Source organism: Mesitornis unicolor, unplaced genomic scaffold (assembly GCF_000695765.1).
Source record: "Mesitornis unicolor isolate BGI_N332 unplaced genomic scaffold, ASM69576v1 scaffold7458, whole genome shotgun sequence".
Lineage (NCBI taxonomy): Eukaryota > Metazoa > Chordata > Aves > Mesitornithiformes > Mesitornithidae > Mesitornis > Mesitornis unicolor.
This window is the reverse complement of record NW_010202467.1, coordinates 647-24,965: the sequence shown is the minus strand read 5'-3', so window position 1 is coordinate 24,965 and position 24,319 is coordinate 647. Positions and strand designations below refer to the sequence as shown.

Sequence of the window (24,319 nt, the reverse complement as noted above, 5' to 3'; positions counted from 1 at the left end):
GCTGGCTGAAATTGCGGGTAGTATGACGCTCTACAGGTGGGGTGAAGAAGTAGAGAGGATCATTTAAAAGCCCTATAAATAATGTATGGGTATTTAATGTGATCATTTCATGCAAATAGTAAGCAATACTTGTGTTACTGCCTCATTAGCACAGTTCTGTTCCCTTGATCAATATGGATTGTGGCTAAGGTACATTTTCCAGTGTGGTGTCTCTTTATTTAAGATTGCTAAATCCCAGAAGCTTCCTTCCTTCCTTTTATTTTACTTTTGTTTTTCCTTTAGTTTTTTCCCCCCTTTAGAGCTGAAGTGGACTTTGAAACTAGTTGCTTATGTTGCCGATAGGAGTTTGTCATACTGCTTTCACTTCCTGATGATTTGAGAGAACTTAAACATATTCCAGTAGCATGGAGCTTGGTAGAGAGATTATAGAGAAAAGAAGAGTAACTAGTGATAAGTCAAAGTAACACTGAGCACAAGCAACTATTTTATGCCAGGGGAGTTCTGGCATGTTTGAAGGCAAGGATCTCCTTGTCCCACCTTGGCAAAGTGGACATTTGGCTGACCTGGATGCCACTGTCTGTAGTGACTGAAATGCTCACCTCTCGCCATTCGTAAAGCGCTCTGAGCATCCTGAGGAAACAGGCATCATGTATATATTAAGCATTTTGTCCAAGATCAAAGAGGCAGTCCCTGACTGTCTACTAGTTACTGGTCTTGTGCCACGGCTCCCTTGAAGATATCTGTGAAAACACTGGTGACACATGAAGAAGCAAGTAATGGCTACAAGTGTATGTTTTCTTGAAATAATGATTTTTCTCATGTCTGATGGTAGTGGTTGAACAGTGATGAGTTAGGAACATGGAGTAGACGGGAGCACAGTTCCCCAAAATGCTGAAATCCAATCTTGAAATGTGATACCTAAATACTTTCAGTCCTTGTCAGAATTGAGGTTAAAGGCTGTGGCGTAATTCAAACTTCTTGCTGTTTTACCTCCTGTGCTTTACTGTCCCGTACTGTAGCTCTTGACTAGCTTGCTTTCTTTCAGAGGCTGACCAAGCAGGAATTCTGGCAGCTGGTGCATCAGAGCTATGGCTCTGAGCTGGGCCTGAACAGCGAGGAGATGGAGAGCTTCCACTCGTCGTCTGAGGACAATGGGCAGTCTCGGTAAGGCGAGGCTATGAAGCTTATTGAAATACTCAGGGGGAAGCGGTGTTCCCTTTCTTAAAAATTCTTCTTCCAAAGTGCTGCTGTAGCCTTACTAGACGTGTTAAGCCTATAGTAAAAAGATGAAAAGAACCAAACAGCATAAACAATGTGCATAAAAACTTAAATGTTTTCATTGTCTAAAATAGTAGGAGCACAGCTGAGGTCCCTTAGAGGAGAGGGAGGTAGGAAGACCTTATTCTCCCTGGTTCTGCTTGGGGATATCAACAGGATGGCTTAAATAGCAACCTTTTCTCATGATGGTATCTAGTCAGGATCTGTATGCCCTTCAACAATGTGGAGCTCTGTAAGATGTTCAGATACATTTCCTCTCTTCTGTGAAGGCTGAAACACTTGCTTTGCTTTCTTCTCCTGATGTCTGAGGTCTTAGCTTATTTTTAATTGTGCTCGGCTTCAATTAGGATGCTGGAATAATCTAACTTGTATTTAGATTTTTTGTTTTTAAACAGTTGCCTTGATTTCTTGGAACAGATGTAAATTAACATATGAACTGCCAGTGTCAGTCTCATAACAGGGCTTTAAGTTTTATATCTGTATGTAAATAACTATGGCTCTGCAAAACTGAACAATGGGACCTATGTCTCTTCAATTCTGTGTTATCCGAGTATGTTTGCTAGAAAAAAACTCCTTAAGTTACCTGCAAGCTTTGGAAGATGTCCCATTAAATATTTCCTGTTGTGTGGTGGTGGTGGTGTTTTTGTTTGGTTTTGTTTGCTTGTTTTCCCCTGTAACAGATGTATTTGCAACTGGAGTAAGGGGTGCAGGAAAAAAATTTTCTCAAGCTTTCTTAAAACATTTTCTTTCCAAATTTGTTCTAACCTGCCTCTGTTACCTCTTTTCCCACACCACTCGCTCCCTGATTCACCAGTGCTTGCTTTTACTAACATGGTCGGAAGCTGAATCTTCTGAAAGGTGGCTTAGGGTGCAGAAAATGGCTTGAGAGATTAATGAGCTGGATGTGGGAAGAATGAACTGGAAGTTCTTAATATTAGCTGAATGGCCGTGGTTTGAACGCAGAAATCACATGAGAAGCTTTCTAAATTTTTTCAGCACTTACCTCCAAAAATACTTCCTTTTTTTGCTTTGGACAGATCCAGCATTTGTGATGATTCTGGAGAAAGGGATGAAAAGCTACCTAAAATGATTGGTCTAGTTCGGGAACCCACGCTTCAAATGGAAGGAGAGTCACTCAATAGACACGCATTGCCAGAAGTAAGTGCTGACACAACCTTTCTTGCTATTTCTTAGTGATAAGCATACATGCTTAACTTTTGTATCTGCAAGCATAGGATGCATGGGGATTGTAACTTCTTAAGAAGTCTGTGAGAATTCGTAATGGTCTGGGAGGTTTTCACATCAGAAATCTAATATGAATATATTCAGGTTTCAAGAATATTTATTGAATTTGGAAACGAGCAAACTTGTGGATAAGAGAATACTGTTGGTGTGAGTTTCAGCAATGTTGGTAAATCATGCTGAGGCTTATGCTTTGGTCTCTTTTTTGTTTGAAACAAAAGTTAACTGTTTTATCTGCCTTCCTAGGGACCATGCCCATTTTTATGCAAGTGCTTTATGAAAGTAATGCCTTTGTTCACTTCCAATGCTTACACTATTTATAATTTTAAAAATATCTCTTATATTTCTGTCTCCTCTGTACATGAGGTTTATGAGAGGCTAGTTATGCTGTGTTACCCTTGCCTTCAAAGGCCAGTTAGTCTGCTGTTGTGACTATATGAAACCTTTTTTTAATTTAGTTTGTGGAAATGTTTCAGAAGGAAGGGGAAAAAACCCCTAAAGATTGGTTTTGCCTTAATGCCTTGGATGAGTACAGCTGAACCATCATGGGTGTTTCACTCATGATGTTGTATACATTCATGAATATGTTTGGCTGGTTAGAAGGGCAAATGCATTAGTAGCAATATAGTTGCTGGGATTCCTGTGTGTAGTTGTAGTCCTGAAAGGTTACAAACATTTTCTCTTGGTTAACAGGTACCCCAAGGGAAAAGATCTTGGAAAAGCAAATAAAGCACTAAAGCATTTTTTAAAAACTTCACTAGAGTTAGGTAGCTAATTGCTGTTTCTGCTTTGGAAAGTTTGGAGACGGAAGAAAGAAAAGATGCTTTTACTAGTTTTTATTACTGTATAAGTCTTCTGGCTTTTGTCACTTGATCAAACTGATCTGGAGGTTAAGCAAGCTTTGAATCACTTTGCCAAAATCCAAGTTAATGGTTAGAGACTCATACCCAGCAAACAATACTGGTATTTGTCAGGTGTTAAGAGCTTAGATAGTCAAATGATGGGTAGCCTCCAGATAATCCTACCAGTATAAAACAAGATTTTTGGAGAGCTGTAAGGGAAGCCTGTGAGTGCCGCTGGGATTTGGGCTCTGTAGGATAACTGAAAATCTACCCAGGTTTGCCTCTGTTTGTACTTGCAAGTTTTATTTGCCCAGGAAGCCTGGGAAAGAAGTGTTCTGTTTACCTATTGGGTGCCACACCCAGAGATGTCACTTGCAGGTGCTAAATCTAGTTGGGCATGTTGGTAAGCAGTAATGCCTGGGGATTTGGTCTGCACACAAGGAAAAACACTAGGATTCTCCCTTGAATAAACTGCTCTTTAAAAGTCCTTTAACAACAGTGTAAAAGAATAGGCTTGATAAATGTGTAACTAAAGTGTTTAGCCTACTGTTTCACTGTAACTAAAATGCATAATGATTGTGTTCAGCTGTGTGTCACTTGACACTTCTCAAGAGCCTTGACACACTCTCCACAACCCCAGGATTGTAGAGTCACAGGGGCAGTAGGAGGAGGCAGCAGTGCTTAGAATGTGTTTATCAAAAGCCATGGCTCTGATGACACAAATCACCTTGCAAAGACTGGAGAGAAGCAGACTTAACTCTTTCTTTCCTGCTCTGGTAGGTAAAATAAATTCCAAAGCTCTCTTCAGAGGGAGATCTGAAATGATGGAGATGTTTGCTGTAGTACGTGGCCTATCTTGGGGAAAATACTGTTGACAGTTGTCTATGGCTGATTTAAGAAAGTCTGTAACACCAGTCATGGCATGTGTGTTTGCGGTGTTCACTTATTGCCTGTCCGAACCGACCATCCTCTCCCCTCTACTCCTTGAAGTGGGGAGGCGGGGGGAAAGGACAAAAGAAAACCGAGTTTGAGTTGATCAGTTATTCCAAAAGCCTCAGCATGAATTTACTCTTCCCTGACATCACAAAGGGTTGTTTGTGTTTTTTTGTAGGAGCTGTTGCTCTGGTCTTCTGATTTGAGCCTGACTTTCCTGTTCTGCACGTGGTATAGTGGGACTGCTCTTACGCTGCTCCTGAGAGCTCCACTTGTTCACAAGATACTTAATTTTCATCAAAATGCTATGAGAGTTCCTTGGATTTGTGCTGGATCTGTGTAAAATTTTAGACTGTCTAAGCACAACTAGGTTTTTTCTGTCTTCCATCTGGTTTGGTAGAATATTATGGACATGGAAATGTTGGTTCTGTCCTAGTTCCTGTTGTCTGACTGAGTATAATTTTAGGCATCGTGACTTCTTTCAACAGGAGCATTGGTTAATTGATCTGCTTTTCTGATGCAGTTTGCCTTTCTTATTTTTTAACCTTGAGGGAGTATTTTTGCCTGCTTATACTGCAGTCACATTCATGCCTGCCTCTGTTTTTCAGCCACCCACTTTCTACTTTTTTGTGCAACTAAGGGCCATTTAGTCTCTTTTTTTGAGAAAAGCCAGGAAGTATGGGTAGTACATGATGACTATTCAAGTAGCAGATGCTCTTGCTTTTTTGAGTCAGTGCTGAATAATTTTTAGGGATAATAATATTGCAGGTGAATAGGAACTATTCATTTGAGGAGGCCTGATTTTACTTATTGGTCCATGTACTAGTGCGTATGGGAGGGCTGTACTACTGTTGATCCCAGCTGTTCCACTGGAGGCAATGGGAGCTTTGAGGAGAGGTTGAGGATGAAAGTTATGATTCATAGAGAGGTACAAACCTTGGACATACAGTTTCACTAGAAATTACTTCTTGAAGTGTGCAATGTGTAGACTTAGCTGCCAGTCCTTATAGCTTAGGGTTAAGAGCTGCATCATTGATTCAGTGACTGATGTTTTGGGGGATGTCCTGCTTATGTATTGGAGATGGCAAATGATACTCCATTGCTTTCCCGAGAAATAACATTTTGTAGGTAGGTAGGATGGCTCTTGAAAGTGTTTTGGGTTTTTTTTTTTTTTATCAAAGGATAATGGTGCCCTACAAAAGAACACCTTTTAAATATAGAATTGAGATGATCTGAACACAGGAGGTTCCACTTAGATTTGAGAAGAAACTTCTTCTCAGTGAGGGTGACAGAGCACTGGAACAGGCTGCCCAGAGAGGTTGTGGAGTCTCCTTCTCTGGAGACATTCAAAACCTGCCTGGACACCTTCCTGTGCAACCTCATCTAGGTGTTCCTGCTCCGGCAAGGGGATTGGACTAGATGATCTTTTGAGGTCCTTTTCAATCCCTAACGTTCTGTGATTCTGTGATCTTGCTGAATAAGGGAGGCCCTGCCTGTTTCATTGTGCTTCCCCTCAGGATTGTTGGACTGCTTGCTAAACTGGCAGGAAAAAACTAACCTGATCAATTAAAAGCAAATTATCTGTGTTAGGTTAATGAATTTATAAATGCTAGCATTGGTGCAGGGAAGAATAATAATTGTGCAGATGGGTGCAAAGGGCCTGGATGGGGGAGTAAAGTATCTGTTTTAAAGCAGCTCTGGGTATGACATTACAGAAGAATAAATCTGTCCCTTGTTACCAGGGTAGAATGAAATTTTGAATTACAGAGGCAGGGAAGTTGGCTGAGGTAGGGGAACAAGGGAGGAACAGTGCTTGTCAGTTTGATAATTGAGCAGATAGAAGTTTTGGCTTCCTTTATATGGCTCTCTTCTTTGAAAGTAACTTATTTTCTTTTCTTTTTTTTTTTTCTAAATGGTCTGTGATGACTGATGTATTTTTTTTCCCCTCTTGGTTGTTTCAGGTTGAGGAGTCCCCAAGCGAGAAGCAAATAAAGAAGAGCCCTCTTCCATCCTCAGAAAGAAAACCTGTTAAGCTAGTCAGGAGCAGGTCTTTAGAGAAGTCCTTAGACCTGAATGAGAATGAAAATCTTCTGGAGAAGAGCAGTGCCTCAGATAGTGAAGAAGGTAAATCTCTTAACAACTGGCATCTGTAAGACAACCTGACTCTGGTGTTCTGTCTCACTTATGGAGCAAGTTAGAGAAATTTCTAATCTTAGGAAACTTGTTTGCTCTTTTGTTTCACAGAATTGCAGCAAAAACATGTTTCTATCTTTCTTAGTTGCTGGAGAGAAGGAAAAAAAAGTTGCTGTTGGAAGTGTTTAGAATGAAAACAAAGTGTGGTTTTGGTTTTTCCCCTTTGGTGGGTAAAGAGTTGCTAACAGCTTAAGCTAAAGGAAAAAACAGAAAGGTTTATTGACCATGTGGTGGTCCTTGCTTTTTATGCTCTCACAGGTATTTAAAACATTTTGCATTTTTTTTCTCTTCTTGGGAACTGAGGGGATATATTTCAGACTGATCTTCAGTTTCTGAAAAATTCCTCCCTCCTCCCCGCTCTTTTTTATAATTCTACTTTCTGAAGGCATGTGGGCTCCAATGTTAGTGGGGGAGTAAACCAAGGAAAGTCCAGGCAAGACAGCTTCCCAGCTTTCAGGAGTGTATTGTGCATATTCTGAGTCTGGTCTGAAGATGAAAAACCTTAACATGTATCTTGGAGCAGCTTATACTTTCTGGGCTGACAGTTAGTATCTTAATGGATTCTAATACACCATGCTCATAACTTCATTACCCAGTAAAAGATGAGAAGAAACTTGGATACCACAGTAGCGTAGAGATTGTAACTTGGCTGTTACACATTTCCTTTCTTCTTATGACTGTAGGAGACAAAAGCGTAGCTGTGTGTCTCATGTTGGTTTTGGTACAAGCATTTCTGCTATGTCCTCGGGAGAGAATAAGGCCAGAGCATGCCTTTTACCCAGGCTGGATGATAGTGAGACTTGTGCTGAAGTCTGTGGCCCACAGTAGCCCCTGACACATTCTCACTCTCTAAGGTGAGCTTTTCACTTACCATGGGGAACTTTCCTGTGCCAAAGGACCATAGGTGTACAAACAGCTCACTGAAGTTGCGGTGGGGTTCTGTTAAATGTCTCAATCTTTGACTCTAAATGCCTTTAAAAAGAGGTGTGCACAACCTGGATTGGTTCCAAATTGTATAATGATGTGCAAATGAAAGACAGAAAAGCTCAACAGTAGCAGCTGAATATGTTTTTCTTATGGAAAGAGATAACTTACTTTCATCACCTGTTGGCAGGAATAGAAAGTTCAGTTAATTGAGGCCAGTTCTAATCTGGCTGAGAGACCCAGTATCTCATCCTTTCAAACAGAGTTGGCAACTGTAGTTGTTTATAGGTGCCCTTATGTTGGGATCACTGAGATGCCCAAGAGAGCTCTCAAAGTCATGGATTGAATTAACCGCCTGCAAGTTGTGATTACTGCCTGACGAGATACTTTATATTCAGCTAAGTTGTTTTTTTTGCTCACTCAGTACTTCTGTGTTTGCTTGAGTTTGGATTCAACTCAATGCATGTCAGGTTGTATAATTTTTATGAATATACCTACTTGAACGGGCTGCTGTTTATGCCATACTCCTACACATTTAACGAGCTTCACAAATTAATTGTTTACTCCATCACAGATATATCTTTTCATAGAATCATTATGGTTGGAAAAGACCTTTAAGATCATCAAGTTCAGCCATTATCTAACTCTACCATGCCCTTTTCTAAACCACGTCCGTAAGCCCTGTATCTAGGCGGCTTTTAAATACATCCAAGGATGGTGATTCCACCACTGCCCTGGGCAGCCTGTTCCAGTCTTTGATAACCCTTTCAGTGTAGAAGTTTCTCCTAATGTCTAACCTAAAGCTTCCCTGGTGTAACTTAAGGCCATGTCCTTTTGCCCTATCAATTGTAACATGGGAGAAGAAATGCACGCCCACCTCTCTCTAACCTCTTTTCAGGTCGTTGTAGAGAGCAATAAGGCCTCCCCTTAGCCTCCTTTTCTCCAGACTATACAACCCCAGCTCCCTCAGCTGCTCCTCATGAGCTTGCCCTTCAAGTCCCTTCACCAGCTTTGTAGCCCTTCTTTGGACCCTCTCCAGCACCTTCATGTCTGTCTTGTACTGCGGTGCCCAAAACTGAACACAGTACTCAAGGTGCAGCCTTGCCAGTGTTGAGTACAGAGGGACAATCACTTCTCTGATCCTGCTGGCCACACTATTCCTGATGCAGGCCAGGATGCTGTTGGCCTTCTTGGCCACCTGGGCACACTGCTGGCTCATGTTCAGCCTCCAGGTCCTTTTCTGCCTGGCTGCTCTCCAGCCACTGATCCCCAAGCCTGTAGCACTGCATGGGGTTGTTGTGACTCAAGTCCAGGACCCAGCGCTTGGCCTTGTTAAACCTCATACAGTTGGCCCCAGCCCATTGATCCAGCCTATCCAGGACCCTCTGCAGAGCCTTCCTACCCTCAGGCAGATCAACACTCCCACCCAATTTGGTGTCATCTGCAAATTTACTGAAGGGGCCCTCAATCCTCTCATCCAGATCATTGATAAAGATGTTAAACAGGACTAGCCCCAAAACTGAGCCCTGGGGAACACCACTTGTGACCAGCTGCCAACTGGATTTAACTCCATTCACCGCCACTCTGTGTCTGGCCATCCAGCCAGTGTATGATCCAGCAGAGTACACCTGTCCAAGCCATGGGCAACCACTTTGTTCATGAGAATGCTGTGGGGAACGGTATCAAAGGCTTTATTGAAGTCCAGGTAAACAACATCCACAGCCTTTCCCTCATCCACCAAGTGGGTCACCTTGTCATACAAGGAGATCAGGTTTGTTAAGCAGGACCTGCACTTCATGAGCCTATGTTTTGGAGCAGCAGAAAGTTTTGGCTTTCAGATGTTCTAAATATCATGCAGTTTTCCTATCCTTAGTACCACAGCTCTCTTCTGTCTCTGGATTTCGTTTTTTATGGCAAGGGTCTCTAGTAAAACTGATTGGAAAAAATAGTCCTGTTGTCTTTCATGCTGCTGTTTGCTTAAACAAGAGCAGTAAATACTCCCTGTCATCCCTGCATTGGTGATGTTGAGTAAATAGATCATATTAAAGTGGAGATGTCTCTTTAAAAGAGGACTGACTTTGTGCTGCTTTTCTTACTTCTCCTCCCTTCCTCAGGACTAGGTTTTTTATTATTATTATTCAGAACAGGATTTTCTAGTCCCACAACATTAATCTTTTATCTCAGATTCCCTTCTTCATGCTTAAATTTTTTTTTCTTCTGTTTCTCTGTCTGTTTTCTATTGCAGTTGCCCCATACTCTTACAAGGTGAATTCCTTCATGCAAAAGAAACTAGCTTTCCCACATGGCAAAGGTTTACCCATGTGATTAATCTCTCTTGTGTCCTCTGGCTCACACACAGGCTGCCCATGGAGGTGTCCTGGCAAATAAGGTGAGGGGCAAGCTCAAGACTGTTGTTCTCCAACTCCGGCTCCACCTGACACCCAAAACTGGAATGCCAGAGCCTTGGAAACATCGTTCCCTTGCCCTAAGCAATTCTCACATTGCTTACTGGGGGATGTGGGGTGTGTGTCTCTCTGTGCACCACTGGCCTATTGACCTCCATCTTGATGCTGCTGTTTCATAAATCGGAGTGTAAAACTCAAGCCATGACAAACTTTTGGCTAAGCTAAAAATTGGTATTTGCGGTCTTGATTCTAAATTTCAGAAAACAAATTTTAGTTCAAGTGTAGAATATGTAATTCCAAAATAAAGCCAGGAGATTCTGAATTTCCTCAAATGAGTCTTTTGTATATAAGGTTTCTATATACAATAACAGTGTTCTGCAGCATTAAACACCTCAAAGGGAGAAGGGGCCAGCAGGAAATTAGAGAAATCTTTTCTGTTACAAAGCTTTACTGTACATGGGGACATAATAAATTCTTGATCTCCTTGCATAACTGGACAGACTTACTGTATTGTTTCTATTTGTTCTAATAACCACCTTAAATATGTGGTCTGCAGGACAGTATAACTGCTGGTGCTGTGAGGGGGGTAACAGTAGTGGCTTGACTTTTCTTGCAGATATGCGAGACAGAAAATCTTTGACATATGGGGTGATTGAAAGTAGTGGGTATTTTTTTCTTTTTTTCCCCAAGATACGAAATTTTGGATATAAAAATGTATGTAAGGAAGAGTAGCCCTGTTATCTTGTTGGCATTTTAATCCAAACACTGAAAACATGTACTTTCCTGAATATATAACTACCATGTATTTGTTGCTTTGGGTTTGGAGAATATAAGTTTGAGTTATCTAAAGGCAAAATGCAGTTTTCTCTCTTGTGAACTGGAAAAAACTAGCATTGTCACAATACTTAGTACCTCTCCAAGTTAATTTTGTGCTTTTTAGGTATGGAGAGTTCTTTGATAATGGTCTACATTGCTGATGCAGTCTTTCAACAGATGGTGTCTGGAACACGTTTGCTCTAGGAATTAGTTTTATTGACTTGATTTCAGGTGTATCTGGTTAAAGGCTCCTACCTGCGTATTCTTCACGCCGTGTGCAATTTTTCACCATTCGCAGTGGTACGGAAATCTTCAATAGTGCCAAGATTTGCATATATACTTTTTTTCTCTTCTGATCCTCCCCCACTCCATGGAGTGGAAAAATCAGCCGTCTTATTAATTTGTTTGATAGCTTCTGCTATTACCGGTTCAGCTGTCTTAACTTGCTTGTGGTGCATGTTTAGCTTTGAGCTGTTGGTTGTTAACAAGAATTTAAAGCACAAATTTTTCCAACCCCTTTCCCCCCTTGCCTCCAGTTTTGTGTCTCTTTCTTTTCTCTTGCACTGTAGATGTTTTCAAACCTCTGCAATCACTGCTGCATAATGGTATTATATTCAAAGATTATTTCACAGCTTGCTTTGCTGTGATGAAAATGATCTTATGCAGAACAAGGCAATAGTGGGGGAGGGAACAGACTTGCTGTCTTCATGCTGAACCAGGACACTCTGGGTAATATTTTTGCTTCTGGATTTTTGGGTCCCCAGGGATCCTAACCTAAAGCCAGGACAACCTCATGTTCTCTTATCAGACAGTAACTCCAATTCATCTATAAATGTATTCGGGCTAAGAGGAGTTAGTGGCTGATAATTGCATATGGCTGGGGGATTAGAGCAGCATTAAAAGTTAGATTGATATCTAGATATCTGCACAAAACATCTTGTTCATAAGCAGTACTTCTAAGCCAGTCCTAGGTAAAGTGCTTGAAGTTGCTCTAGGATTGAGAGAAATAAAAGCAGACAAACATGCATATTCATTTGGAGTAGTGACCAGTGGTTAAAGCTTTCTATTCTGTTCAGATGGCAACTGCGTATAGTGTACAGTTGTTTGCTATGCTACTGTTTCTGCTCACTGCTTCATCTAGGATTTCTGCAGATAAACTCTGAGAAGCCCAAATGAGAGTGACTTGAAGCTTGTCAGGCTCTTAGTGTATGCTTCCATAAAGGTGGAACTCACAGCCGCATTCATACATGCACCTTCCATATCTGTCATCTGAAAGATTTCCAGGCTTCCTGGAAAACAGCTGTTTGAATCCTAGCATTTAAAATGGCTGATGGACCCGATTTATCAACTTAGTTTCAGCTTGGATTTTTCTGAAAATATTGCTTTATGTGATAACACCACTTTTAAATTTTTTGTTTGTTCCAAGAGCTGAGAGGGTTTGTAAGTAAAAAACCATATTTCTCAATAGATACTCTCATACACTTGGCAATTCATTATTCCTCATTAGAGACATGACTAGATAGAAATAGCATAGGTAAATCAACTAACAGAAAATTTTGTATAGACTCATGGATGCTCTTGCTTAAAACTCAGTACGAGGAGGACAGACTTCATGCTTGAAAGGTGAAATATCTCAGTAGCAAGGTCTGCACCTTAAGGTAATAATGCATGAGCTTTGTGCATATTGTAAGTTGCTGTGACTCACCAAATTACCACATCAGCAGAAACATAGTAGCTGTCCTCAGGCGTTTCAGTTCAACATAAAAGTTACGTTGTTTAGCTAAGACTCACTAGGGCAAAGGTAACTCATATTATCTTGTATTTGGTAAGACATATACAAATAGCTGTCAAAGTTTATCTGGTGTGTGGTGACTTGATCATGTGTCTGGGCCTTTGTATTTTTTTTTAAGTGGTAGCAGGTTTCTTGGGCATGCTATGGTCCAGCTGAGTAAGACTCAACCAGAGAAAGTAGGTTTGAATTACCTGGTATCTGACTCTATGCATGTTAGCACTTGCACAGTAGGCAAAGGGGATGTCAGCATCAATATCTGAAATTTCCTGTCTCTGAGCAAAAGAGAGGAAGTGGGGAGTGCACTCTGAAAGGAAAAGCCTGTAATGTTGAGGTTTTGTTAGCTGAGGCCAAACTTGCAGTCTACTCAGACTGCATTTTGCTGGAGTTGGATTCAGCTCTGAAAGGTAATACAGTGAACATAAGCTGAAAACCCAGGCTGTATTTCTGGCTTCCCACAAAATGTTTCAGCACAGCAGAATCTGTATTCCAGCATGTAATGCTTGCATGTTGGCTGGTTAAATAGGCCTCTTAAAATGCATGCTTGCTTTCTGTCCCATCTCACAATTGAATAGACTTAAAATTGCATAAGCAGAACATGATGTGGGAAGTAAGACCATCTCTTGTGCATCACAAAAAGCATGGCACTCGTGCTTCACTATTGGGGATAATAGTAGGATAGGGGATAATTGGCCTGATTAGGTCAAAGAGAACTTTTTTGGAGGCACATGTATAACAGGCACTTTGAACAGGCTGGAAGCAGATTAGAGCAAAAGTCTGCCCAGAGTCAGAATTGGATTTCTTGGGGGACTGTTGTTGTGTTTAGTTGCTGCATTTGCATTTATCAGTACTGACTGCTACCAAGCAGCAATGTTTTAAGTGCTGTAACCTTAGCCTATAGGCAGCTTGTGAACTATAGCTTGATATTCAAGCTACCTTTGCGTTGGTGACTGGCGCTGACCTTTGCTAGCTCTGAGCATTCGTTTGTATCAGTTGAAAGGTTAGGCATCCTGACTCCTGTCTTGCTTCTGCAAGATTTACTTTCAGGCTTTTTGTTTCATTTTAGTGATGTGTGAGGGTGGGATTTTTTGTTGTGGTTTGTTGTTGCTGTTGTTGGGGATTTTTTTGTGTGCGTTTGGGGTTTGTTTTTTTTGTAATTACAGGTTAGGATGGACTTGTTTGTATAACATAAGCAGATTGAGTTGAGGTTGACATCAGAAACTGCTTGCCCTCCACGACTATAATTCTGTCCCTTATCTCTTGCAAGAGTGGCTGAGATAACCACAAAGCTGAGTCATGCCGGTAACCAACAAGAAGCAGAAATAGCAAAGATCAGCGCTGCAGCCACAGAATGCCACTGGGGTGCTTGTTGGTGGTTTCAAAATAGGGGACAAGTATCTTGATGCACTTGTCAGGACTGCAAAATGGAGCAGGGTACCTCTTGCATGCCTCTTACAAATAGGTTTGGAGGGAGGAACAGTTTGAGGAACTGTTTGGGAGTCTGTGCCTTATCTCTTAGACTGTGGACACTACCAGCATTACAGATGTTAAAATCAGAATTCTGAAACTGGCCACAGGTAAGAAGAAAGCTAATATGGTTTCACTGTCTTGCTTGCTATGCTTGTGTCCTTTGTACAATGGACACCCATTAGTGAAGATTATACTAACTTTTTGTCTTCCTCAATGTTTCAAGTAGGATTGATAGAATACTGAAGACAGAATTTAAAGGGATGGGACCTTGCGATGTTGATTTATCAATTTGTTTGGAGAGGGAAATGGGGTCAGGGGGACACTAGAAAATCAGCACTGGACTTTGCTCCTGAAGTCAACCAACCTACCAAACACGTGCTGCTGTCATTACTGTGTTTCTGAGAGTGCAAAACAAATGCTGACTCAAGCTTGAGAAGGATTTGAGCTGTAATAAGGCTTAGAATATTATAAAGTTTCTTCATAATACTGTTCTGTTCTTAACCTGATCTCTCTGCCTTTCCTTAGCAGTGAAGGAGACTGTCTCAGAGAATGATCTCTATGGGAGACTTTTTATAAACAGAGTTTTCCACATCACTGCAGACAAGATGTTTGAAATCCTTTTCACCAATTCTCACTTCATGCAGAGGTTTCTCAATTCCAGGAGTATAGTAGGTAATATAATCTTCTCCCTTCCATCTGTGTTGCAAACTGTCCTGCAGATTTCAGCCTCTGAGGAATATTAAATAGGACTAAGTTAAATTTTAAATTTCTCCTTGATTTAAAATAATTTTGAAGTTTTGAAGTTTTACTATGAGAGAGTGTCCACTATTTAAGGCTAACCGGTTGCTTCTCACATTTTGGAGTAAAAACCTCATTTCAGTGCACCACAAAGCTGCACCTTAATGCTTGTATTTCAGGTGGGCTGTTAAGTCGATGCATTCTGTGGGGTATTTCTGGTTACCTTATGTCCCAGAAATTCTGAGAGGTGTATGGCTGGCACACAAGCAAAACCATTGCATCCTCTTAAATGACACTCACAGGCTTTAATTTTCTGGATGAGTAAACTTTATTCACTGAGATCATAAGAACAGAAAATTAAGTCAAAAAAGGGTAATATTTATTCAGTGTCAGCTTGAAAGGCAAAGTGGCAAAAGCTTTGGATAATGCTAAGTGAATCTATTTAACTTCAAACAGTTGGGAAATTACATATTTTCATTTAATTCTCTGCACCCTCAAGTCTTTTTCACCAAACTCAGGTTCAGCTGCTTAGTGCCTCACCTTCGTTTATGAGTGAGCTACCACTTTCCTTTTTCCTGGAAAAAACCTCAACCATTTGGGATCATTTTTCTGTCTTTCTCCCCACCACTGTTCTTTAACTGTTAAGATATGAAAGTGCAAAGATAATGGCTTTTCAGTAATGTGCTTGTGAGATTTTGCATGATTTCTCATCTAGATGCGGTATCAACCCCTTGGAATAGAGATTCCAGCGGCAATCAGTTGAGGACTTTAACGTACACTGTAACGATTAACAATCCACTTTGTGGGAAGTTCACAACTGCAACTGAAAAGCAGGTACTGTGTGCATGTGTGTGTCTGTTTGGTGCCCTTTAAAGCAAATGAAAAGCCAACTGTATGGTCTGTCAGAGGTCTGACCGTGGATTAGAGTTCAGTGAGCTGAATGTGGCTCCGCAGTTTAAGCGTAGCATCTCTAGCTTGCTGCCTCTTTCACTGTTAGTGAGCAGATGCTGATGAAATCAGAGGCTTCCTACCCTTCCAGATGACTGTAAACTTCTCCCACAAAGTCTGTGAGGAAAAGTGTTGACGTATCTTATGAATTAAAGGGGTGAAAAGATGCAATGAAATGTATTCAGTGTCTGCTTCTGGGCTCCTCGGTATGAGAGAGAGATGGAAAGAGTCCAGCAAAGGGCCACTGAGATGATTGAGGAACTGGAACATCTCATATGAGAAATGGCCTAGAGCTGGGACTGTTCAGCCTGATCTATTACTAGCCATCCTTAACTGTTCTTTATTGTGGTTGTTCAGGCTTTCTCCCTACTCTAGTTCACTTGGACTTGGTTGGTCTAGCCTAATAAATGCAGGCTGAAAGGAAACAAAAAAAAAACCAAAATGGGTACCATGAATATAACTTCTGATTTTTATTTTCTTTCATGGTAGATCCTCCATAAGCAGAGCCAGAAAGGTCAGTCTTACCAGGTGGATGCTGAGGTACTGACCCATGATGTCCCCTACCATGATTATTTCTACACTGTGAACAGATACTGCATCAGCCGCACATCCAGCCACAAGTGTCGATTACGGTGAGCCTGGGTAGTGCACAGTGGGAGGGGAGAAGCCAAGGCTCGTACGTTATTGGTTGATGAAGTGTGCTTATCAAAAGATCTGCCAACAGCATAGAGAAGGTCAGTTTCTCTTGAAGTTGGGGGGTCTCTTCTGAAAAATAAGCTTGGTTTATCTCTTGTCACATATATGCTGTATTTGGATCTTGCTAAGTCACTGGGAAATTAACTCTTTTATGTTGACTCCGTGAGGTACAGAACTCACCTGCAGGAGTGCACTGGGTTCTCAGACGAGCCTTGTGTTTTGTAGTGCAGCTGTGGGATAAATTGGAACCATCTGACATGTTTTATTACAGAGTTTCCCAGATACCCTTGCTAAGGGCCTGCAGAGGAGAGTGGTTTTACAGAAGCATGCAGGGAAGATGGAGGATGCCTACCTTTGCAGGGAGGGTACTCGAATGAGTCAGGCTGTATTATTAAACTCTACCTAAATAAGGATAGTCTTAAAAGGCACTTTCTGTTCCTCTCCCGTCTGTTAAAAACACCTGAAGTGATCAAGTTCGCTGTTCGATGTAGTCCTTGGTAGTTTTTGTGCTGTCTTTAGTGTAAGACCTTTTATCTCAAACTTCCGTCAGTACCCAGGAAAGGTAAGCAAGCTTGGATTTTAGACTGGCTTATCTCAGGCTGTAAAAGTGCTGAAGACTCCCTCTCTACTGGGAGGAGAAGGGAAGAAAGGTTTGTAAAAAAACTGTTCTGGATGTTTTGTTTGGGTTTTTGTTTTGGGTTGTTTTGAGTGAGTCATTCTTCCTGTGTGAGGACTATATTTGTTTTATGAGACACATGGCAATGCTAGGGTAAGGCCAACCCTAGGTTTCAATATGGTGCCCAGAGTATGCATGTATAGAACAGAAGGTGCATCATGGTGTTACAGCTGGCTTTATTGTACTGCATTTAAAATGGCTTAGAAATTCTGTTTGAAAGATGCTATTTAGTTAGACTAGAAACACAGTGGGCTTACATTGATTTGGGTGTTTATTTAAAACTATTGAAAAAAATGTGTTCTTGACTTAAAATCACAGGCTATTCTTCTGTCCTTTATGAAGAGCTTTGGCATTCATTCAGTTGTTAGAATCAGCCCCCTGAAGGATTCTACTCCATTTCTCTTCTGGAAGCACTATTGATTAGCTTGACCTGGGGAATGCAACGCAGGAATGTCACTTCCTCTCTGTCATGCTCACAGATTTTAAATTCTGAATACTTAGAGTAGGATCTGAGCACTTGGTGCATGAGTGGTGATAATTTCGCCTGCTGCCATTGTGGTGCATCATGTGGACACATACAGAGTGAAAAGCAGGACTCTATGATCTGAAAGCCTGAAGCCTATTTTAAATGTGTATTAAAATGGGAACGCTTCAGAGACTAGCAGAGAATTTATCTCCTGAGTCTGAAGGAAAAAACCTTAAAAATGTTGCCTGTAAGTTGGACACTTGAATCTCCTGAAGCTTTAGGTAGATATGCAGTCTTTGCTGCTGTCTGTCTCTTGCCTTGCTTCATTGTAGGTGTTGCCTAGACAGAAAGCCAAGGCAGTTCCAGTTGATATTTCAGATTATGAACATAAGCTGTAGGCCTGTTTCTGATAAGAGATTGCTGCTATTGCTGTGCTACCTAGAGAGCACTCTTTTACTATTGCATTCTGTTTATTAGGGTTTCTGCAGAAGTAAAGTATAAAAAACAGCCCTGGGGCCTTGTCAAGTCTGTAATTGAGAAGAATACCTGGGGAGGAATACAGGAAAACTTCAAACAACTTGGTGAGGCATTTTCTTGATTTCTTGAAGAATGGTTTGAAGAAAGCAAGGCCTAAGGAATCTCCAAGTCAGAAGTCATAAATCTGTCAATCGGTATATATCTGTTGTCACTATATCTGCCAGTTCCAGCATGTAAACGAAGCCTTGTAGCTTAATGCTGTGAGCTCTTTTATACCTTGTCAGTAATTGGTTTCTGAAGGAAACAGGAACAGCGGGAAAGCTGTTAATTTCAACTGCATGCGCATATCTTTAAGTGTTTCCTTGACTGTGAGTATGAGAAGGGAAGCAGTGGCACTTGGCAGGCTCCCTGGCTGTGTCTTCTGCCCAGCCACGGCTGCAGGCTCACAGTCTAACACAATTCCTAGTCTCAGCCTAACAGTGTCTTGAAGTGCTTCTCCAACTGCTGTCTAACATGTCAGTAAACAGTTCTGCACAGGCTGAACGTATTCATATCTTAAAAGTGTACTAAGTGCCACCTAGCAAATAGGACAGGTAGTACAGGTCAAGGTGTAGTCTTTGTCAGTTACCTGCTTTAAGTTAGTTTACTATAAGATGCGCTTACTCCTCTCACTGCCACCCTCCATATCTCACAATTTAAGTCTTCAGTGCTAGACTTTTCACCATTTCTTTTGGAAATAAGTAACCTTATTTTTTTTTCCGTTGCAGAATCAGATCTCCTAATGGAGGAATATGCAATTAATCAGTCCATAGAAGACTCTGGAAAATTAGTTGCCCTGAGACGAAGACGACGCACTTTACACCGGAGTCTAACAGAATCACTTTTTTTTTTTTCCTCTAATGAGATGGCAGTAGAGTCCCAGGGCAGCATAATAGGTAGGAATTTTTATATTTTTAATTTACATATTTATAATATAATACAATACAATTTATTAACTTTATATATTTATTTAATTTGTTTTAACACACATATATGTATTTTCCAAAAGGTGAGTTCAAGAAAGCTTAACTCTTAACATGGGGCAAGAGTAATGCTTGCATGTATGCTTCCCCATTGTCTTTATCTAACTGGTGTGATAGGAAATGCTTTAGTGTGTTTAAGCTTGCATAAAAGAGATTTGGAGTACACATGGTGATCATAAGTATCTCATGAATTCAAACCTTTATCTCAACTTCTGTTTTTAAAACAAACAAAAAACAACCAAAGCCTAAAATGCTGCACTGTACCTGCATAGGATGGAAAATGACACGAGATCAGAAAGAAATTTAACCTGACTTATGTAAAGTTGCTGAAAATTTGCTTTGTTTCTTCAAATAACTGCACACTCGAAACATGAGTTGATTGAACTTTGTCACTCACCTCTTGGCCCTGTCATCTTGGTTTTGGGTGGGTGTTTTTTTATGTTAAGGAGGTCATTTCCTGTCTGCTTCTCTAATTTCTGGGTCACTGAAGCATTTCTTGAAGTTCCACTGCCACTAGGCAGGAGACTTGGCCACTAGCATAAACAGTATTAGCTACACATATGGAGATGAGGAACATCTGTGCACTACTGTGTACCAGAAAACGGTGGATTTACTGACACAAGATTACTTGTAAACACTGCAGTAGCAGCAAGTGCCTTTTCCTAAAGCAAGAAGGCAACAATGAGTATAGTATTGAGAGAGCATTTGGATCAACACATCTGTAATGGCCTCTTTATGAGATTACTTCCTGATTACTTAATTTTGCTACTGCAGCTCCACCTTTTCAGGTGAGTGTGACTGTCTCAGTGTACATTACAGCTTTCATGTGTGCTGCTTGTCCAGGGCAAGAAATCCAAATGTAAGAATCTGTTTCAGGAGGTCAAGGAAACTATATTGAAAAACCAGCCCGTCCACAGTGGTATGTGACTGCACAGTTTGGAGAGGACATGCACGCTTCCTCACTAGTGTCCAGACGCTGTTGTCTAATGACTTTTGAAAGGCTGTCACCAGGCCAATGTATAAACCAAGCTGCTGCTCTGGTAAGGATGAGACAAGTTAAAGGAAAATTTGATTTTTTTCACTGGCTATCAGAAAGACTGATGTGGCCAGGAGAACAAGCAGAGGAGAGCAGCTTTGCAGGCTGTCTCTACTGGTGTGTGACTAGCAGCCTATGTGCTGAATGAGTGTTAGTAATGGATGGACTGTAGCCTTCTCAGACTATCTAGGTTTGATGTGAACATGCCCCAGAGCTGTGTTCTCTTCAGCATAGGGGCAATCTTCCTCCCAATGGAAGAGTCTGATTGTCCAGCTGACTTGTCTCAGGTGGCTGCAGAAACACCTTGGTGAATGTTGGATGTGATCTTGTGCACCCATGTGATCTGTTGGGTTTTTTTTCCTATCAGAAGCTGTAGAGCTATTCTGTGTGAAATGCTGGACGCTGACGTCTATCTGCAGGCATCCTTTAGGAATGTTTTTCAGTATTTTTTTAACCTCCTTCTCTTCCATGCCCTATAGGAAGGAAAAGAGATGCTGTAAGTAGGACCACCACCATCATTGTAGTTATGAGTGTCTTGTAAGTACTCACTTGCATTGAAACATAGCTTGACTCAAGCTCATCTTGGTTTTTATCTGTATTTGCCTGTACCTCACTTGCGTGTTAACATTGCATGTAGCATGATAGATCCTAACCTAATTTGAATGTGTACGTATATATGTAGGAGCACTTAGGTATAGGAAGGGAATGGATTGACTTAGGAAGTGACACGGAATGAAAATGCTGACTTGTAAAACTAGCCTACCTTGCAGGCTTACATACGTCTGATCCTATAAAAAAATTTCTAGCATTTACTCATTCCTAGATTAAAAGTTCCAAGAGGAGACACTGTTGTCATTCCCATAGGTTGCTATTACACAGCTTAAAGCTAACTGCTAAAAACTGTTTGGATAGATCTTTATTTTCAGTATAGCACTGCTCCACGCCCTTTTACTCCCAGCTGGTTTGTAGTCTAGATCTTGTTTCCTGTAGCATTGCAGCTGAAATTGTTACAGGACTTGATTTTTGTTCCTTTCTCTCTACAGTTTGCTGCTTTTGGTCTTGCTGAACATAACACTGTTTCTCAAACTGTCAAAGATAGAACATGCAGCTCAGTCCCTCTATCATGTCCAGCTTCAGGAAGAAAGCTCTTTGAAGTAAGTTGAATTCACAGTCTTTGCTTGCTTTCTTCCTTCCTCAGTTTATATTATAATCTGATCTAAAGAAATAGATTCTGAACAATGAAACTTGGTGGTAAGTCTTTAAAAGCTGCTGGGGCTTGTTGGTCTTCTGTGGTCTATGCACATATTCAGTGAAATCTCTGACTGTGTCTTCCAGTAATGAATTTCTCCTTTGACAAGCTGTTTTTTGGGGAGTGTTAACCTTAGTTTGCATTCATCACCGTGCTGTGACTCATCTTTTTTGAATATCATAGTGCTGATCATAGAACCAAAGTGTTCACTTCATCCTGTGTGAACCAGCATGATCTCAAATGTAGTGTCAAAGATTTGTTTGGCTTCTTAGCCTTTTTCTGAGAGTCTCCTGCTTAATCCCCTCTCCCCCTCAAACTCCTGTGTTAAGTGCCTTTTGTGTTCAGACGCATGGAAGAGGTTCAGCTATTGCTTCCTCTCTTGAATCTGGTATTGGCAAACAAGGTAAAAATCGTAACCTGATCTTGAGTGTGGAAGCAGTGTGATGACCTCCCACAGTGGTCATCTCAGAAGTGATTAGAGTAACTTTCTTCATAAGAAAGGTCTTGCCCTCTGAAGTGTGAGAACTTCCATTCTAGTCATAATACAAACACGTTTGTTCTTGGTGGCTGTTGTCTACAAAGGTCCAAGGCAGTATCTTCAAAGCAACAGGGACCGAGATTAAACTGCAGGCAGCTTTTTTTGTGGCTTTTGGAAAAGGATGCTTTTAGCAATGGCAGAGCAATGATGGCAGAGCACAGTTGCTTTTAGGCATGGACATGCTTGTTTTGTGTTCCTGTTGTAATCTCAATCTCTTTCAGCATGTCTCCAGAAATGGTATCAAAAGAGGACATCCCTCAATATGATAAGGAACAGGTTAAACATGTGAAGGGAGTTTTAAGAGACTCAATTGAAATACTTGAGCAGGTAGGTCTGCCAATCCTTCCTGGTGATACTCTTTGTTTCTCTGCTCAAGTTCTTTCCCTTCTGCCATTGTATCTTTCATCTGATTTCTTCTGGTGCTAACTAAAGTTTTCATGACTCATTTACTTGTTTTATCCTAGGTTTGAATTTGGTACAGAGGCAATGCTTGTGTTTCTGATGTTTTGGGGTTTTTTTGTGGATTTTTTTGGGTTTGTTGTTTTGTGGGGTTTTTTTCCTTTGGACTAAGATTAAATATTCGTTTCAGTTTTCTTATATCTGTCAACTACCTTTATTGATGAGATGCACTGATGCAATTCTGAATCATGACAAAGCAAACACTGGAGTAATTCAAAACAGATCTTTTCTAAAAAGACTCAAAACAAGTGAAATATTTGTCCACCTCATTATGAGGCTTCTTCATTCAGGTTTATCCTGGCTTTTGCTCCCCACTACTCTAATAGATACTGGTGAGAGCTTCATTTAGCATTGCTATCAGTGGGCCACCTAAACTCCAGTGAAAAATAAATACAGAGAGACTCCATAGCTATGGAGCTCCCCTTCTTTCTTCCCAGTAATTTACACTTCCAGGCTCTTATGTACTACAAACACTATATAAAAAATTAGGTTGTTGAATGCTGTTATGTCTCTGATCCTGAATTCTAGGACTGTTGAACCTAAGCTGAAATTTCAACTCATTAAGTGAAGGACAGTAAATTAAAACTTTTTTTTTTTTTACTTATAACCTATGGATGTTCTGATTTTTTAAGTTCCTTTAATAAATCTGAAAATGTGACAGAAGAAATTATTAGATTAGGAAGGTTGTGGGGGAGTTTACATGTACCTCTATCCATCACCAGTTTGCTCTGTTCTCCCACGCACTAAGGGAGGGTAGAAGAAGAAACCATTTTTGATACCTCTTGTTCAGAGGTGTCTCTGCACACAAAATTGCTATTAATCTATTAACCATTTTGATCACAGTTTGAAAAAGCTTCAGTGTTTGAAATTTCACTGTGAAAATATAATTTCCTGGTTTTCATGCCCTTTTCAGTTTCTCCTTACTACCCCAAAATACCCTAATTCTGAAGTGTTAAACTGTCTTTTGAACAGAGTGTTTAAAAAGTGAGAATTCAACCACCTTCTTCATCCCAAATAACACTTTTGTCTGGAAGTCATGACACATCTTAGTGCCTGTTACCTTGTGTTTTCTGAGGATTATCAATAATCTAAACATGTTTTGTGCATCGAAATGCACTGGGAGGGCCAGGCGTTAAAAGAAAATTCATGCTTTGCTGTCAAGTTCCTTGAAGTATTTGATATGAGCATTAACTGTGGCTAAAAATGAGTGGGGTGGCTTATTTTCCGCACTGTTGTCTGGCAGGGTGGGAAGACTTTATCATACTGGACTGTAAATTACTGTTAGTAATTATAAACTTAGAGTATAGCCATTAGGAGAGCACAGTAAAGCAACTGTTTATAGAAACGGGGAGGAGGAAATTGCATTAAATCTTTAAAAGAAAAGGAGGAGGGAGACATTATTTTCCTGATATTGCTCACCCATGCAGGAGACTAACTTAAGTAATTGGGGGGGGATGATGGTTGTATCTTCACAGCTAAAAAGCTCCCTTTCCATGCTCCAAAGAAGCTTTGACCACTTGAACAGGACACAGAGCGGCAAGACTGAGAGTTAATACCCACATCAGTTTTCCATCAAGACGCTGGAAGAAAAGATGCATGTGTGAGGACTTGCGGGGTAGGGATTATAAATGTCACCTTTGGACTCTTTACTTTTGGCTCAAAAGCTGCACGGAATAAAGGTTTCTGGAAGAACTAAGTTGGGTTCTGCATTCCTGTGACCTGGTGATCTGTCTCTCCTGTGGCAGACATAGTAGGGCAGGATTGATGGTTGGACTCAATAATCTTAAAGGTCTTTTCCAACTGAAACCGTTCTGTGATTCCTGCCAGCCCTGTCTCCTGTGGAGTCTTGCCTACGAACAGTGCAGAACTCTCAAATCCTGTGGTGAGCAAGTGAGGGCAGCTGTACTGCCGGTTAACGGATCTGCAGATTTTGGAGGAGGGGAGAACACCCTCAGGAAAGAGCTGGGCTTATCTTTAATGAAATTGCAGCTTTTTACGTTGACTTAAAAAATTACCATCAGTGAAGTGTTTTGGAGAAAAAGAACAGGTAGTGATTTCACAGCCACAGGATCTTTAGATGCTTATTTTTATCCATGGGGACCTTGTAAAACAAGTCACCATC

At 40.8% G+C, this 24,319-nt stretch overlaps 1 protein-coding gene across 1 annotated transcript; it reads left to right on the top strand.

Annotated features, from left to right (window-relative positions):
- Positions 1–1,045: 1,045 nt before the first annotated feature.
- On the top strand, positions 1,046–23,750 carry GRAMD1C (GRAM domain containing 1C; the record flags this gene model as incomplete). Its single annotated transcript, XM_010190399.1, has 12 exons — positions 1,046–1,164; positions 2,316–2,436; positions 6,257–6,419; positions 14,418–14,564; positions 15,346–15,464; positions 16,068–16,210; positions 17,894–17,997; positions 18,661–18,828; positions 20,431–20,488; positions 20,995–21,105; positions 21,960–22,065; positions 23,673–23,750. Coding segments are annotated over 12 exons (1,437 nt in total), but the record flags the coding sequence as incomplete, so codon positions are not given.
- Between the last annotated feature and the right edge of the window lie 569 nt (positions 23,751–24,319).